The sequence below is a fragment of the Narcine bancroftii genome, chromosome 4 (genome assembly GCF_036971445.1).
Source record: "Narcine bancroftii isolate sNarBan1 chromosome 4, sNarBan1.hap1, whole genome shotgun sequence".
In the NCBI taxonomy this organism is placed as follows: Eukaryota; Metazoa; Chordata; class Chondrichthyes; order Torpediniformes; family Narcinidae; genus Narcine; species Narcine bancroftii.
In genome coordinates this window covers 229,802,585-229,817,207 of record NC_091472.1, presented here as the reverse complement: position 1 = coordinate 229,817,207, position 14,623 = coordinate 229,802,585, and the positions used below count along the sequence as shown (strand labels likewise).

The 14,623-nt window shown below is 42.5% G+C and overlaps 1 protein-coding gene and 1 long non-coding RNA gene across 3 annotated transcripts in view; one reads left to right on the top strand and one right to left on the bottom strand.

Moving 5' to 3' along the window:
- The window catches only part of LOC138761694 (uncharacterized), a 38,776-nt gene that overhangs the window by 16,669 nt on the left and 7,484 nt on the right, over window positions 1-14,623 (bottom strand). Inside the window, exon 2 of the long non-coding RNA XR_011356432.1 lies at window positions 11,185-11,374. This is a non-coding gene — a long non-coding RNA (uncharacterized lncRNA). The remainder of the gene's footprint in view (window positions 1-11,184; window positions 11,375-14,623) is intronic.
- Window positions 4,504-11,179, top strand: LOC138761692 (secreted phosphoprotein 24-like). 2 transcript variants are annotated; one of them, XM_069934267.1, is made up of 11 exons: window positions 4,504-4,654; window positions 4,767-4,870; window positions 5,469-5,597; window positions 6,802-6,933; window positions 7,051-7,095; window positions 7,542-7,586; window positions 8,461-8,505; window positions 9,059-9,103; window positions 9,879-9,924; window positions 10,762-10,805; window positions 10,929-11,179. In XM_069934267.1, exons 1-11 carry the CDS (start codon window positions 4,603-4,605, stop codon window positions 10,956-10,958), a joined length of 717 nt encoding a protein of 238 aa, XP_069790368.1. In that variant the 5' UTR covers window positions 4,504-4,602; the 3' UTR covers window positions 10,959-11,179. The 2 variants fall into 2 exon arrangements, with proteins under 2 accessions (XP_069790368.1, XP_069790370.1); XM_069934269.1 differs by lacking the exon at window positions 9,879-9,924 and having other exon boundaries at window positions 10,761-10,805.

The window sequence follows — 14,623 nt, the reverse complement described above, 5'->3', positions numbered from 1 at the left end:
TAGAACGGCCCATTCTGGTATCATTTGTCTCAGGGGCCGCTCTGGGATTTGGTGGCACCGGTATGATGGTGTTGGTTTCCTGCAGGCTCAATTGCTTGCAGTCTTTACCAACTGTTTATCTGCAGGCTGCAAGTTTATACGTCAGCAAACTGTGATGATGTGTTCCTGGCAGTGATCTGGGAAATGCATCCCACACAAACCAGGTTGGCAGAGAGACAGAGCGTCAGTTTATGAGCTGCCCACCAAACCACCTTGGACTGGGCCAACATGAACCCATTGCCCCACGTTCAGCACTGACCAGGTACACCCACATAGGGCTCACTGTTCAGAAGCATCAGCTCCTATTGGATCATCCAAACACTGCCACGCTGGCTCCAAGTGTAGCCATCGATAATGAAGAAACAAAGGTTGTCATTGTTGGAGCGATGCCTTGAAAATCGTGGCCGTGCTGAGAGATGTGGGGCACAGGAGGAACTGGGTCCGTCCCGCCACTGTCACTGGAAGACCCTGCAGATGGAATGGAATGACATGGCTGCTGGTCTCTGATCTCTTCCCTGATGTTGCACTTCACCTGGGCAAGGAGGTGACAGAAGGGAGATTCCAGGGTTGAGTCTCAACTTCAAATGAAGCTTGCCACCAGCTCCTGGTACATCCTGTGCCTGTGCTCAACTTGTCCTGCCAGAGATGCAGAGAGGATGTTGAACCACGCAATATGAATCGGACACAGTCACTGGCACGTTGAGGATGAAAGTTAAATTTAAAACTCTGAAGTATTTGCACTGGTGCAGGGGAGGATGAATTTAATCGGAACTTAAAAAAATATTATGCTCTGACAGGGTGAAAATGAGGACACAAAACATGAAGAGCAGAAAAAGGAAGAAACCTGTTCCTACTCTCCATTCAGTAAGAGCAAGGTTGATCTTAATCATAGAGTGCTCCACCACAGAAACAGACCCTTCAGCCCATCTTGTCCATGCTGACCAAGGCCGTTCCATTTACCTGCATCCCTCTAAACATTTTCTTTCCTCTCAAGATGTCTTTTGAACATTGCAATTGAACCTGCTTCGGTCTTTTCCACTAATGGCTCCCCATATCGCCACCATCCTCTCTGCAAAGTAGGTGCCCCTTGGATCCCTTTTAAATCTTCACCCAAAATCTATGCCCTTTCATTTTAGATTCCCCTACCCTGGGAAAACTGCTGTGGCTATTCACCTTGTTGGATATACAGATCATAGTACAGGTAAGACACAAAAGTCCGAGGATTCAGTGATTGAAGTAAAAGCACAATGTTGGACAAACTCAGCAGGTCAAACAGAATTATTTATATATCAAAGATAAAGATGCATAACCAACATTTTGGTCTTAATGTCTTTATCATGGAATTGGAAAAATGCAGGCAGGCGCCTGAATAAAATGGGGGGGAAGGAAGAGTGGGCAGGGGAGGGTGGATAGCTTTGTCAATGGAAAGGGAAGAAGGTGGAGAGCTGGAGGAAAGGAGCCAGAAAGGTAGGGAAGAGAGGTAGAAACAGGAATGGCCTAGCAGTCACTGGACAAATTGATGTTAATGGCATCAGTTGAAGGGAGCCCATACGGAATATTAGATGTTGCTTTTCCAATTTGCGGGTGGTGTTGGTCTGGGAGTGCATAAGGCCATGGAGCAACATGTAGACACGGGAGTGGGTTGCAGAATTTAAATGGTTGGCCACCTGTCATTGATGGGAAGAAGTGAGGAAAGATTCCTGCGGAACTCCCTTCAGGGAGCAGAGGAGAACTCTGCCCACATCAATGATAGAGAACTCAAAAAGGCCAACCATTTTAATTCTGCGCCCCACTCCCACACCGATATATCTGGCCCTGGTCTCATGCACTGCCGAACCAAGGCCACCTGTAAATTGAAGGAGCAACTCCTAATATTCCGTCTGGGCTCTTTCCAACCAGATGGCATTAACATTAATATCTCCGGTTTCTGCGAGACCTCTCCACGTTCTCCCTCTCTACCCTATCCTTTTGATTCCTTTCCTCCAGCTCTCTACTCCTTTCCCCCTCCATTCCCAGAGCCAACCCTCCTCCGCCTGGTTGATGTTGTGCTCACCCTTCCTTATCCAATTATTCAGGTACTTACTTTGATGAAGGACTCAAACACAAAACAGGGGTGATGTAACTTATTCTTTGCTATATAAAGTTTGCTGTTTGACCTGCTGTGTTTTTGCTACACAGGAACAAGCCCTTCAGCCCACAACATCAATCCCCAAACTAAACTCCATCTCTTCTGCTCAGAGGAACATTTGGGAATGAAATCAGTGTGAACACTGATGCCAGCTGCAGTTAACAGCCTGGTGTCTATTGTTGTTCAATGACTGAAAAATGGATCGACACAGCAAGACCTTGGACAAGCTCCAGGAAGTGACAGAACAATGAAGAAACAGCATCACCAAGGACAATCAAACCTGACATACAGTAAAACTCCAATTATCCAAAATCAGATTATCCTAAATCCTCAGTTTTTCAAAAAATTTTTGGACCCGGAAGTAACGTCTATTTGGCTCTAAAAATCTTTTTGGAAAATTGAGGATTTCAGAAAAATCAGAAATCCTCATTTATCCCGAAAATTTAAAGCCAAAATGGTGTCATTTCACCTCCAAAATTTTTCGGATAAATGAGGATATCCGAAACAATAAGAAATTGTCAGTATAGAGCGTGTCAAAAGAATCAAAGGCTTGTTGATCCAAACCAAGGCTTTTATTAACTAGAAGACTGGAGCGCATCACATGTAGGTCAACCAGTGCAGAATGACCTGGTCTGGCTAGGAGGAACCCTTTAAGACCTGCCAGTAGGCGTGGCTACGCTCTCAGCCAATCACAGTCATCCTACACTACAATCTATACATATACACATTGGTGATAGAATCTGTACTATCACACTCAGCTATCCGAAATCTTTTTGGAGCCAAACATACGACACAGATTAAATAAATTTTAAAAATTTGGAAAAACCTCTGAGTAGAATTTTGAGTTTTTGGTATTGGATTTATCTTACTTTGTTCAGGTTGTTTTTGGTGAGAATTATACACTATTTCATGCTTTAAAAGCCTTCCCCCATTGAATGTTGTTGTTTAAACATTGTTTAAAATGATTTTCTGGTGTTACTGGGATGTTTTTAAAAAGTACCAGATATCTGAAAATATCATTTATCTGAAATAGGCCTGGTCCTGACCATATTGGATAATCGGAGTTCCAGAGGGTTTCAACATAAACTTGTCCTCATTGAGGAATCAGCAATGGAAATGGTGAAGAACTTCAAGTTCCTGGTTGTCAACGTCCCTAAAGATCTATCCTGCAGCTCCGTCCTGATACAATCATGAAGTGGTCACACAAACAGCTATACATTGTGAACAGTTTGAGGAGAACTGTTATGTCACCAAGGTCTCTTGCAAATTTTTACTGAGGTAACATGTAGAGCATTCTGTCTGGTTGCATCACAATCTGCTATGGAGATGTCAATGCACAGAACTGGAAAAGGCCACAGAGATGTGAACTTGCACAATGACATCATGGACATCAGTCTTCACTCCATTAAGGACACTTCAAAGAGGTGGTGTCTCAAGAAAGCAGCCTCCATCATCAAGGGTCCTCACCTCACTGCTACCAGTAGGAATGAGATACAGGTGTCTGAAAACAAACACCCAATAGCACAAAAACAGCTTCTTCCCCTCCACCATCAGTTTCCTTAATGGTCAATGAACCCCAGACACTACCTCACTTTCTCTGCTTTTCACTAACTTATTTTTTAAATGTATAATCTATAGCGATTTTGATTCTGTAACAATGCCACAAAACAACAAATTTCATAATATGTCCATGACAATAAATTTGGACTCTGATTCCGATATCCACCACACAGACCGCACCCCCCCCCCACCCCAAAATCACTCACTCTCCAGCTTGTATGGCCAATAACGATCTAAATATAAAAGACAAAGCTGATTGAAATCGAGACGCTGTCCTAGTCGATCCATTCGTCATTCACCCCTTTTGAGGCCAAAGCAAAGCATAGGAGAGATTTTTGGGAATAAAATGGAATCTGGAATCTTGGGGAAAATCTTGCTGGCAACAGAGATCAACTGATTAATCTTTGATTCTGGAAGCATGTAGGAAAATGCTGAGGCTGTAAAAATGATCCACAACCTGTAAAATGTGGAGGGAAATTCCACTGCATTAAGAGCTGTGCTGTTCAGATCAGAGATCATCATCTCCTTGAATCCGTTAGTTTATTATTTCACATGAACAGGAATAAACCCTGATTTCACACTTCTCCCACCAATTCCAAACATGATGACGCAACCTGGAGGAAGTTCTGCCCATATAAGAGTTCTCCCTCCTTTCATCTGATTCCTCTGCCCACGGTCAACAAGCTGGATAAACATGAGTCAGTGTTTGCATGTGGTTGAGGTGCAAGATATAAAGACTGAAGGCAGAGAGGTGAGGGAAGATCGAGAGAGAGAGAGAGAGAGAGAGAGAGAGAGAGAGAGAGGGAGAGAGAGAGAGAGAGAGAGAAGTAGCTCTTTTACTCTGAGAAACCAGCAACTAACCCTACGAGCGGAGAATGCTGTCCTTTTTGCTCGCCCTTGCTGCAGTGCAGATCCTCCACTGCTCAGGTAGGTTCAGGGGAGAGTGGGAATCTCACAGATTGTCAATGGGCTTCAGTCCGTGATAACGTTCTCCTGTGTAAAGGAATCAGCTGGTAAAATGTTCCTTCTCTCTCTACAGGGGTGCCCGTACCTGAGGATGCTCTGAGAGCCTCAGTTCTGAAATTGAATGATATCACTGGGATCCCCAACCTGTGTGGCATCACTGGGAGGAGAATGACCAATGTAAGTGTCTCCTGGTTTGTGTCTCCTGGTTTAGGTGGATTTCGCAGATGGGGTCTGCAGGAACAGCACATTACAACACTGTTCAGTGACCAGGAACAAAACAGAGGAGAATGGGTGTTGGATAAGGATAAAGTAGATTGTTGAGGAAAAGGTTGACATAGTTTGGCACAACATAGTGAGCTGAAGGGCCCGTGCTGTAATGCTCTCTCTCTATATATAAATTTGTGTCTGTCTCAGTTCAAGAATTGAAATTCTGAATCTTTCATTATCCTTGGAGATTGGAGCCACATGTGAAACTGTTGTTTGAAAATCATCCATATTCTTCTTATATATATTTCTTCTTAAATATATTTCCAAATCCTGATTGTCGGAGACTTATTCATTCATATCCCCTTAAAATTAAAGGCTCCAATACATCTTCACACTGAAGGACAAAGGGTTAAATAGTTGCTGAGTTGAGTTTAATCTCTAGTCTGTCTTGCCCTGTCATTCCGATGGCCCATTGTAACCACTGACAGGGAACATTCAGATTTTTGTTCTAAGCTTTATCTGACCAATTTACAATGGCTAACATTCATGACCTGTTTCCTGTTAATAGACTTATCGCACGGGCAAACTGTCCTACAACGTGGATTTAACATTCTCCGTGAAAGAAACCGTCTGTTCCAAGAATTCCGGACTGGAATTTGATGATCCCAGCTGCTACTTCCGCCCCAGAAAGATCGCGGTGAGTCCTGAGCATCATATGGTACCAGAATCCTCTGTGAGGAGTGTATTGGACCACAGCACAAAACTCCTGAAATTAAAAGTGCATAAAATTACCTGGTTCAAAGACCCCTGGGTTCTGAGTTATATCAAAAGAAACTATGTGTGTGCTAAGTTTGGGTCGTCTTGCTGGACTATTTAAAAACAAACTTTCTCACATGACAATAAAGGTGACCTTGAGTAAAGAGTGTTGCTGTTGAGATAGCATTGAAGTGGCTCCACAGCTCCAGTTTATTGACCTCAGGTACTACCTGTGTGGAGTTTGCATCTTCTCCCTGTGGCTGTGTGGTTTCCTCCCAATCCAAAGATCCTTTGGACTGGTTAGTTTCCCTGTGGGTAGATTGCTGGCCAGGGAATCGTGGGGGTGAAGGTGACAGAATGGAGATTGGAGAGGAGCAATGGGATCAGTGTAAAATAAATGCTTAATTGTTAGTACATACCCAATGGGCTGTATGACTCCACGAATTCTGACGATATAACAAGAAGGCCATGACTGCCTCGAAAACTGATGAAGATTGCAATAACACCTGCCATTGTGGATTAGGAGCTGCAAAATGATGAACAATGAAGATTAAACCAGTTCTGGTCACGTCATCACAGGACGGATGTAAATGCTTTTGAGAGGGTGAAGAGGAGATTTACCAGGATGTTGCCTGAATTGTAGAATATGTCATATGAAGCAAGGTTGGCAGAGCTAGTGCTTTTCTCTTTGGAGTGACGAAAGATGAGAGGTCACTTAACTGAGGTACACAGTTAAAATGTTGAAGGACTGAGATAGGGTGGGCAGCCAGAACCATTTTCCAGGGGCAACATCAGCAACTATAATAGAACATATATTGAAGGTGATTGGAGAAAGGTTTGGGGAGATATCAGAGGTAAGTTTTTCACACAGATAGTGGTGGGTGCCTGGAATGCATTGGTGGTGATGCTGGATAAATGGTACAATAGGGACATTCAAAAAGCTCTTAGATGTGCACTTGGATGTCGGGAAAATAGAGTTATGGGTGGGAGGTGGGGAAAATTCAGATTGTTATGGTGTGTGTTTCCATAGGTTAGTACCACAGCATAGGCTGAAGGGCAGTAATGCTCTATATTCTAAATCACATCCTGTTTCAGTCCAGACTCTGCAATAATTTGTGACTTGACCCAACATGTTATTCCAACAGGAAGGAGGGTTTTGCAAAAGCCGGGTGGAATATTTTGCTGATAAGGTGGCATACGTTGATGTGGAGTGTGAAGGTCTGAAGACTGTTGACAGCGAGAGTGACTCCATGGAATCGATTGAAACTAGCTTTGAGGTAACCGCACAGTTATACATTTCAAGTCAATGGGATTTGAAACCCCATGAGTTTTTTTTTGCTAAATTCTTATTGATTTCCTGGACTAAACATGTGAATATTGCATTTTTCCAACAGGATTTAACAGAATCGATAGAGTCATCACTTGAGGACATTTCAAATGTGAGTATTGACAAATGATTTTCTCAATTATCCATAAAGTTGTAAAATCTCGTATTCAGCTTTTCCAGAACGGAGCTATGAAGTTATTTCAGTTCAGTGCATTAGGGGAGAGAAATCAGGTGCCTGATTGCAGACAAATATTTCAAAAATTCATCAAGGGATAATAAAATTGTCCTCAATATGGAAGGTGAATGTTTTCTCCCCTGAAGATGAAGGAATATCTAAGTAATGGGATTGTGGTGACGACATTATTTGTAGAGCATCGGTCGTCAGGATCCACCAACAGTTGCACAGTGCTCAACACAATAATTATAAATGAAAGAAATTTTGATGGTCATCAATTTTATGTCTATCATGCAATGTTGTTTGTTCTTTAATACAAGCTTATTATTATCAAGTGTATTCTGCAATGTGTTCAACATACATATCTTAATATTATCATATAGGTGAAAAGCAGATCAGAAGAGTCTTCACTGGAGGAGCATTCAAAGGTAAGTTTAATTTATTGCCTCTCAGCAACAAGATCGAATATGAGGATCTCAATGATTGAGGTTCGCCGGATGACAGTCTTGGACTTTCAAAACAATAGCAACATTAAGCCAATCCATGAGGGTAACCTCATATAGCAATTCCTCCTAAAATTGGAACGAATTAATAGTTCTGAGGGAAGTCAACCCAAATAATGGTGTACATCACGCTGCCCCCACCCACCATACATTGACCTCACAGTTCTCCATCCTCCAGGGAGTGATGACTATAGAACATGTGATACAAAGGAGATCTTCCTCACTCTAAAATTCAGCCACAGTCTCTCAGTTTATCAAATCCCCAATACCTATATCATGTGCACGTTAGTAAATTGCATCAGGCAAAAAAAGGGATTTTGGCCATCCGTGGTGAAGATCTAAGTAATGATGTTTCCATCGGGAACTAATCCAGGTGGGAATTGGAATCAGTGGGAGAGGATCTGCTGTCGATTTAGGAGATGTTTTTTTCATTGATCTTGAGTTCTGAACTTTTGATTAGAACTGTAAAATGTTCCACGATTAGCTCTTCCACATTGGTAAACAGCCCTCTTACAGCCCTAGTGACCGTCAAATTCATCACCGTCTGGGAGAAGTTTGTACGTTCTGCCCGTGACCTGCATTGCTTTTCCCCACGTACTCCGGTATATTCTCACCTACAAAACGGATGGGGATGGTAGGCCGACTAGTTGTGACAGGTTTCATGGTCCAGAAGGGCTTTCTATTGCATTAAAAATGAAGTAATTTAAATTTTAACATTTTAGGAGATATGTGAATAGAGAGTATTTGCATTATGCAACCGTGAATTCTGAACTAAACATATGCATTTATATTAATACAGAGGCAAAGCCAGTCAGAAGATTTGTCACTGGAAGCATCATTAAAGGTAAATGTAATCCAGGAGCTTTATCATCTAATTCTTACCTACAATAGGCCTATAACTAAGGTTAAGCTGTGCCAGGTTTGAGGATTCTATTTAGTTACATAATTAACCCATGTCAATAGAGATCCTTGTACTGTGTGCACACCAACCACTGCCAGAACGCTGAGCTCTCCGAGGATGAGTTTGTTCTTCACTGAATTTAGGGTGACCTAAAATGAGAGTAAACACAACCGTGGTATCTGCACAGATGCAACCAATGATTTCTGGAGAGCAACACATTTCAAATCACCTCAATTAAATGAGATATTCTGTGGAAGGTCAATGCAGCAGACCCACAGACCCTGTTCTCCATTGCAGCAAACTCCACTGAACATTGCTGCAGTGCACATTGTTGAGATATTCGCAGTGAACCTCCCTCAGATACTGAGCTATAAACAAAGATCCCCTGATGTCCAGATGATACAATAGCTCAGTGGTAAATGACCTTTGCATTAATTGATCTCTGTTAATCTTTATGACCTATGCCGAATGCTTAATTGTTAATGTTTGCTTACAGGTCAAAACCAGACCTGTGGAGGCATCCCTCGAGAACACATCAGATGTGAGTATTCACCAGGGCCTTGTGAGTTCACGATCTTCGTGATCTTGATTTGTGCCAGGAGGGAAACAAGTACCAGACGAAAATATGACAAGACTGACGTGGTTCAGACGTGGGCTTTCCACTGCATGTCAAACGATCTAATCCCAATACAAAGCCTGAATTGGTTCTCTGAAGGTGAAATGAGCCGAGCCCATGTGAGATTCATGGCATCATAAAGTTCCTTAAGCCCATCTCATCCAGGCCAACCAGGTTGTTTACCTCAGCTGGCTCCATTTGCCAAAACATGCAAGGATTGATGGTAAATTGATGTATTCACGGTGCACAAGCTCGTGGGCCAGAAGGTCCTGTGACCGTTCTGTTCATTGAAATATAAATCATTTTTCACACATCCCCATAAATCTTTCTGATCCATGATCCTGACTGGATAGCTTTAAATGTAGAAGGAAGGGGTGGCATCAGACACGGAGTGTGTTACATTCTACAAGAATAAACACCAAGACCTCACCTTCCTGATGCAGGTTCAATACAACAATCATCATTTGAGAGGATTGTCCCTGGTCATTAGATGACCTTTGACCCTGGGCCACGTAGCATGAATATTGCTGTGCAGTGTTGAGCATGTGGAGGCTTCATCACTACCTTACTGAGTCATTGAATCAGTTCTTGCCATGCCCAGATTGAACAATGCAATGTTCATAATCTTTAGATCAGCATTAATTAATTTCGTTGTCAATTACCCTGTCCTGAACATAACCTTATCAATATTGTTATACAGGTGAGAAGTCAATCAGAAGAGACAGAAATCCGGGAATCTTCAAATGAAAGTTTAATTAGAGATTTTTATCTGTTTCATCTCTCTTACAGTGGGATTTTGGGAGAGAACAGCAGGTGGTGCTGTTGCTTCTCAGCTCCAGTTACTCTTTTTCCATCCAACACTAGGTGCAGTTAATGTGGAGTTTGCATGTTCTCCTTGTGTTTGGGTGGGCTCCCTTAGGATGGTCCGGTTACCATTTCCACACCAAACAGTTGTGGGTTAGACGCCAGTAAATTGTTGCTGGTGAGTGTTGGAATCTGGGGTGGTTCATGGGAAAATGATTGTGGGGTTAGGTTTACTCCGTTATATCTGACACAAACCCAAATAAGCTGAACCAGCATCCTCTGTAAAAGAGCAGCATGAACCAATAAGGAAACTTGGATTAGGCATTGAATAGAACCTGAAGATAATATTACATCCTCATGAGAGATAGGGCCATAGTTGTTAGTGGGTTTTCCAAAATCACTGCTGCTTGCTCTCTGATCTTTGCAGTGATCCAGATCACAGGCAGCAGTGCGCCCTCACTACTCCATGGACATAATCCATGGATTAGTCTGGCAAATTATTATCTCTTCTTGTCACAGACAGAGATTCTGGGACCTGAGGAAAGCTAGTTGATGGGACATTATTCCAACGTTAGAATGGCCATTGATCCTCAATCCACTACACTCCTCGATTATTGTAACACTAAAAAAGTGAGGACTCGGGTTCTTTACTGAACTCCCTTTCAAATAGAAACCCAAACTTTTATTTGTTCTCTCTTCCTGATTTACAACGAAGTATTGTTTTTGCTTTTTGTCTTGGCGATAATTCCAAAATTGTGTCTTTGCTATTTTTATTCAGGCAAAAAGTCAGTCAACAGAATTATCACATGAAGAATTTTCAAATGTAAGTATAACTGTGCCCGACAGTTGTCCTCTGATTGCTGCCTTCACTAGGAATAAAATACTGAACTCGGAGCAAAGATAGCCCACCTGAAAATAACAGTTCTCTTAATTCTGTCCTTCCAAGGAATACGAGGATTCCAGGCACCAACACTAATCATAGATTAAACATCTGAAACTCCAAACTCAGCGTGAACAGTGGTAAACCAGATGGAAGAAGATGCTGTCGATGTTCATCACTCGGAGAAGGGGACTGGAGCTCCTGACTGTATATTTTATGTAACTCAGAATATCTATAGATTGTAAATATTCTGTATATTGACATGTGTTGACGTCTTGTTTACTGTGAATCAAATTAAAATGATAAATGAATATTTACTGACCTTCTACGACGTGTGTTTCTCCCTCCGCTAATTGCATTCGGATTTAACTGATACACCCTTTCGTTCACTGGGTGGATGTGGACACTTCTTGTGAAGGCATGGGGAGAAGGCCATGAGTGATCCAGACTGAACTTAGAGCCATGCATTTCCTGATCCAAACACCAGCAGTAGCTCAGTGCATCTGCAGATTCTGTGAATGTAATTTACACGAAAATGCTGGAGAAACTTAGCAAGTCACAGAGCTGTAACTACTGTATGTACCAAAGATAATGATACATGAACAATGTAGCTTGGTGAGGTATGGGGGCAGCAATATTGCTCCTTGAGTCCAAGTGACCAAACAAGGTTGTTATTTCACTGTTCCAAGTCAAACACATTCAAGGTTTTAATCATTTTCCATCTCTTATTAGTGGAAGCAAAATCTTCATCTAAAAATACTTTTTCTGAGGGTCATCAGAATTAATGACCCATGACCGTATAAATTGACAGCAGTGAGAAGACTTTCAGAACAATGTGTCACAATGTGGACACAACCAAATCAACACTGCAAGATCCTCCAGGGAAAGTTAGTCTGGACCCAGGTTTCTCAAGTAGCAGCCTGAGGTTCATCCATAATGATCACAAAGTAGGTCCTCGAAAATTAGCATGACAAAGACTATAGTTATGTGAGAAGGCCACAACAGTCTTTGTGACCGTGCATGTTGGTTCTGGTGGAAAGAGGACACACAAGCAAGGAGCTCTCAATTATTGCCACATTTAAATATACAATATTAATATATATATCACAGACAACCGAGGTCCCAGCATTGATCCCTGCAGTACACCATTGGACACAGATCTCCATTCAGAGAAATGGCTTCAACTCTACCATTGAACATTGATGTGCAAGACTGATCTGGATACAATTTATGACTCAATGTGTATCTAAATTTCTATTTGTGTGTGTGTGTGTGTGTGTGTGTGTGTGTGTGTGTGTGTGTGTGTGTGTGTGTGTGTGTGTGTGTGTGTGTGTGTGTGTGTGTGTGTGTGTGTGTGTGTGTGTGTGTGTGTGTCTCTCTAAATGTATTTATGTGGGTGTGTTTGAATAAGTGTGTATCTCTAAATGTGTGTGAGTGTGAGAGTGTGTGTGTATGTATGTGTGTGTATCTCTAAATGTGTGTAATGTGTGTGTGTGAAAGAGAGAGAGAGATGTGTGTGCATTTTTTTGACTGTTATCTGCATGGGATCCAGCAACAGGTTTCCAATGCCAATATCTATAACCAAGGCTACTTCCTCTAATATTGCTCCCCCTGACATTCTCCCAGCAACATGGAAAATTGTCCACAGAACATCCTCTCAAAAGAGAGCAAGAAAAGTCCAGATCTGTCACTTTCCTCCTGTCGAGCACATAGGTGATCAACATCAGCATCGGATTAAGAGTCTATGGGCCTCGTTATTCAATGGCACCTTTCGGTAACCAGCTCACCCATCCCAATGACAATGTGTCCTTGGTCCAGCCGAGAAAAAATGAAATTGTCACCCAGAACTGAGATTCGAGGCTCTGATTGCTATTAAACTAGCTTTTGGCTCAGATTGCTGGCAAGGCACCTAAAAGAACATGAATGAGATTCAGGTGAAAATTCCTGACCAGCTGGACTTGTGCCTCACATTATGAAATTGTACCCATTTACAAGGATGTTGCCGGGTCTTGAGGAACTGAGTTATAGGAAAAGATTAAACATGAAAGAATTTTTTTTTCTGGAGCATAGAGGAATAAGGGGAGATTAGATAGAGATATACAATTGTATGAAGGATGTGGATAGACAAAATGCAATTAGGTTTTTCCCACTGAGGTTTGCTGATACAAGAACTAGAGGGCATGGGTTTAGGATGAAATCAGTGGGGTTTAAAGGGAACTTTAGGGGGATCTTCTTCATGCAGAGAGTGGTGAAGGCATAGAATGAGTTGCCACATGATGTGATGAATACGTGCTCAATTTTGACATTAAAAAAAAGTTTTGGACAGGGTCTTGGGATGGGAAAGTGTGGACAGATATGATCTGGCTACAAGTCAATAAAAATATGGTATATTTCAGTGAATTTGCTCGATTGTCAATTCTGCGACCTCTTGTTGTTCTCCCTCTGTTGTTTGAGGGACATTCCGCTGGGACTCAGCGCCTCAGTACCCGGTAAGGGATGGACTCTAGACTTTGGTCCTTCCCAACACCACCCTCTCATTGCCAGCTCCAACCCTTAGAGTGTCCCTTCTGCAAACTGGAATATGTCAGATGACAGCATTCTCTCACCGACATCTCCATGTGCAGGAAGACTAACATGTTTCGGGCGTCTTGCGTCTTTCACCAAGTTGGTGATCTTGCAGCAGTTCGGATGTCTGAGTCTGCATGGGTCCTGGGAACAGCCTGGAAAGCAGAGTTCTCAGACATGCTGCTGCTGGGGATGAACTGTGACAAGGACCCTTGTATGTTTATGCACACGCTCCTGGATAAAGTACATTCTGCAAAGAGGTGGGCGACTGAGTCCACTCCGATGTAGTCATCTGGAGACTACGTGCGTTGTGGCTGAAAAAGTGAGTGGAGGTAAGTTTGGAGGAAATGTCAGAGGTCCTGACAAACCACTGCTGCCAACTGCAGTCAACAGCCTTGTTTCCATTGTTGCTCAGTGACTGACAACTGGACAGTTGGATCGACACTGCAGGACCTTGGAAATCCTGCAAGAAGTGACAGTACTGTAAATTCCATCAATTGCGACAAGTTATCGAGGTTGGGGAGAGGATCTGATTTATGAGGAAAGCCTGTCGCAGGCAAGGCTTACATGTGAATATATCATGGACAGTGATTTGCCAGAGAAAGCACCAAAGTTCCTGGTGCAGAAAGCAACGAATCAACAACATTGCTCTGTTAAACCAGGGATCATCAAACACAACTCGGCCATTTTCCAGCAAGTTTAACATAAACTGCCCTCATCAAATGATCAGCAGTAGTAAGTATAAAGAACTGCAAGTTCCTGGGTGTTAACATCTCTGAAGATCTATCCTGCAGTCTCCATGAATCATGAAAAGATTCACCAGCACTTATACCTCGTGAGGAGTTTGAAGAGATTTTGTAGGTCACCCAAGACTCTCGAAAGTTTCCTACCATGGAGAGTATTCTGAATAGAGCATCACTGTCTAATCCGGAGGTGCAATTGCACAGGACAGGAAAAGGCTATGAAAGGTTGTCAACTTACCCGTACATTAATGGTCATCAGACTTTACTCCATTCAGGACGTCTACAAGAGCCTGTGCCTTAAGAAAGCAGCGTCCATTATCAAGGACCCTCACCATGCAGACTATGCCCTCTTCTCACTGCTGCCATCAGGAACGAGATACAGGAGCCTGAAAACAAAAACAACTTCTTCCCCTCCACCATCAGGTTCCTTAATGGTCAATGAACCACAGACAC

Excerpts from the sequence above, each read along its gene's own strand:
- LOC138761692 (XM_069934267.1), top strand. The coding sequence starts at position 4,603 with ATGCTGTCCTTTTTGCTCGCCCTTGCTGCAGTGCAGATCCTCCACTGC. Across the intron at positions 8,506-9,058 it reads CACTGGAAGCATCATTAAAG|GTCAAAACCAGACCTGTGGA; the intron begins GTAAATGTAATC and ends GTTTGCTTACAG. Across the intron at positions 9,104-9,878 it reads CCCTCGAGAACACATCAGAT|GTGAGAAGTCAATCAGAAGA; the intron begins GTGAGTATTCAC and ends ATTGTTATACAG.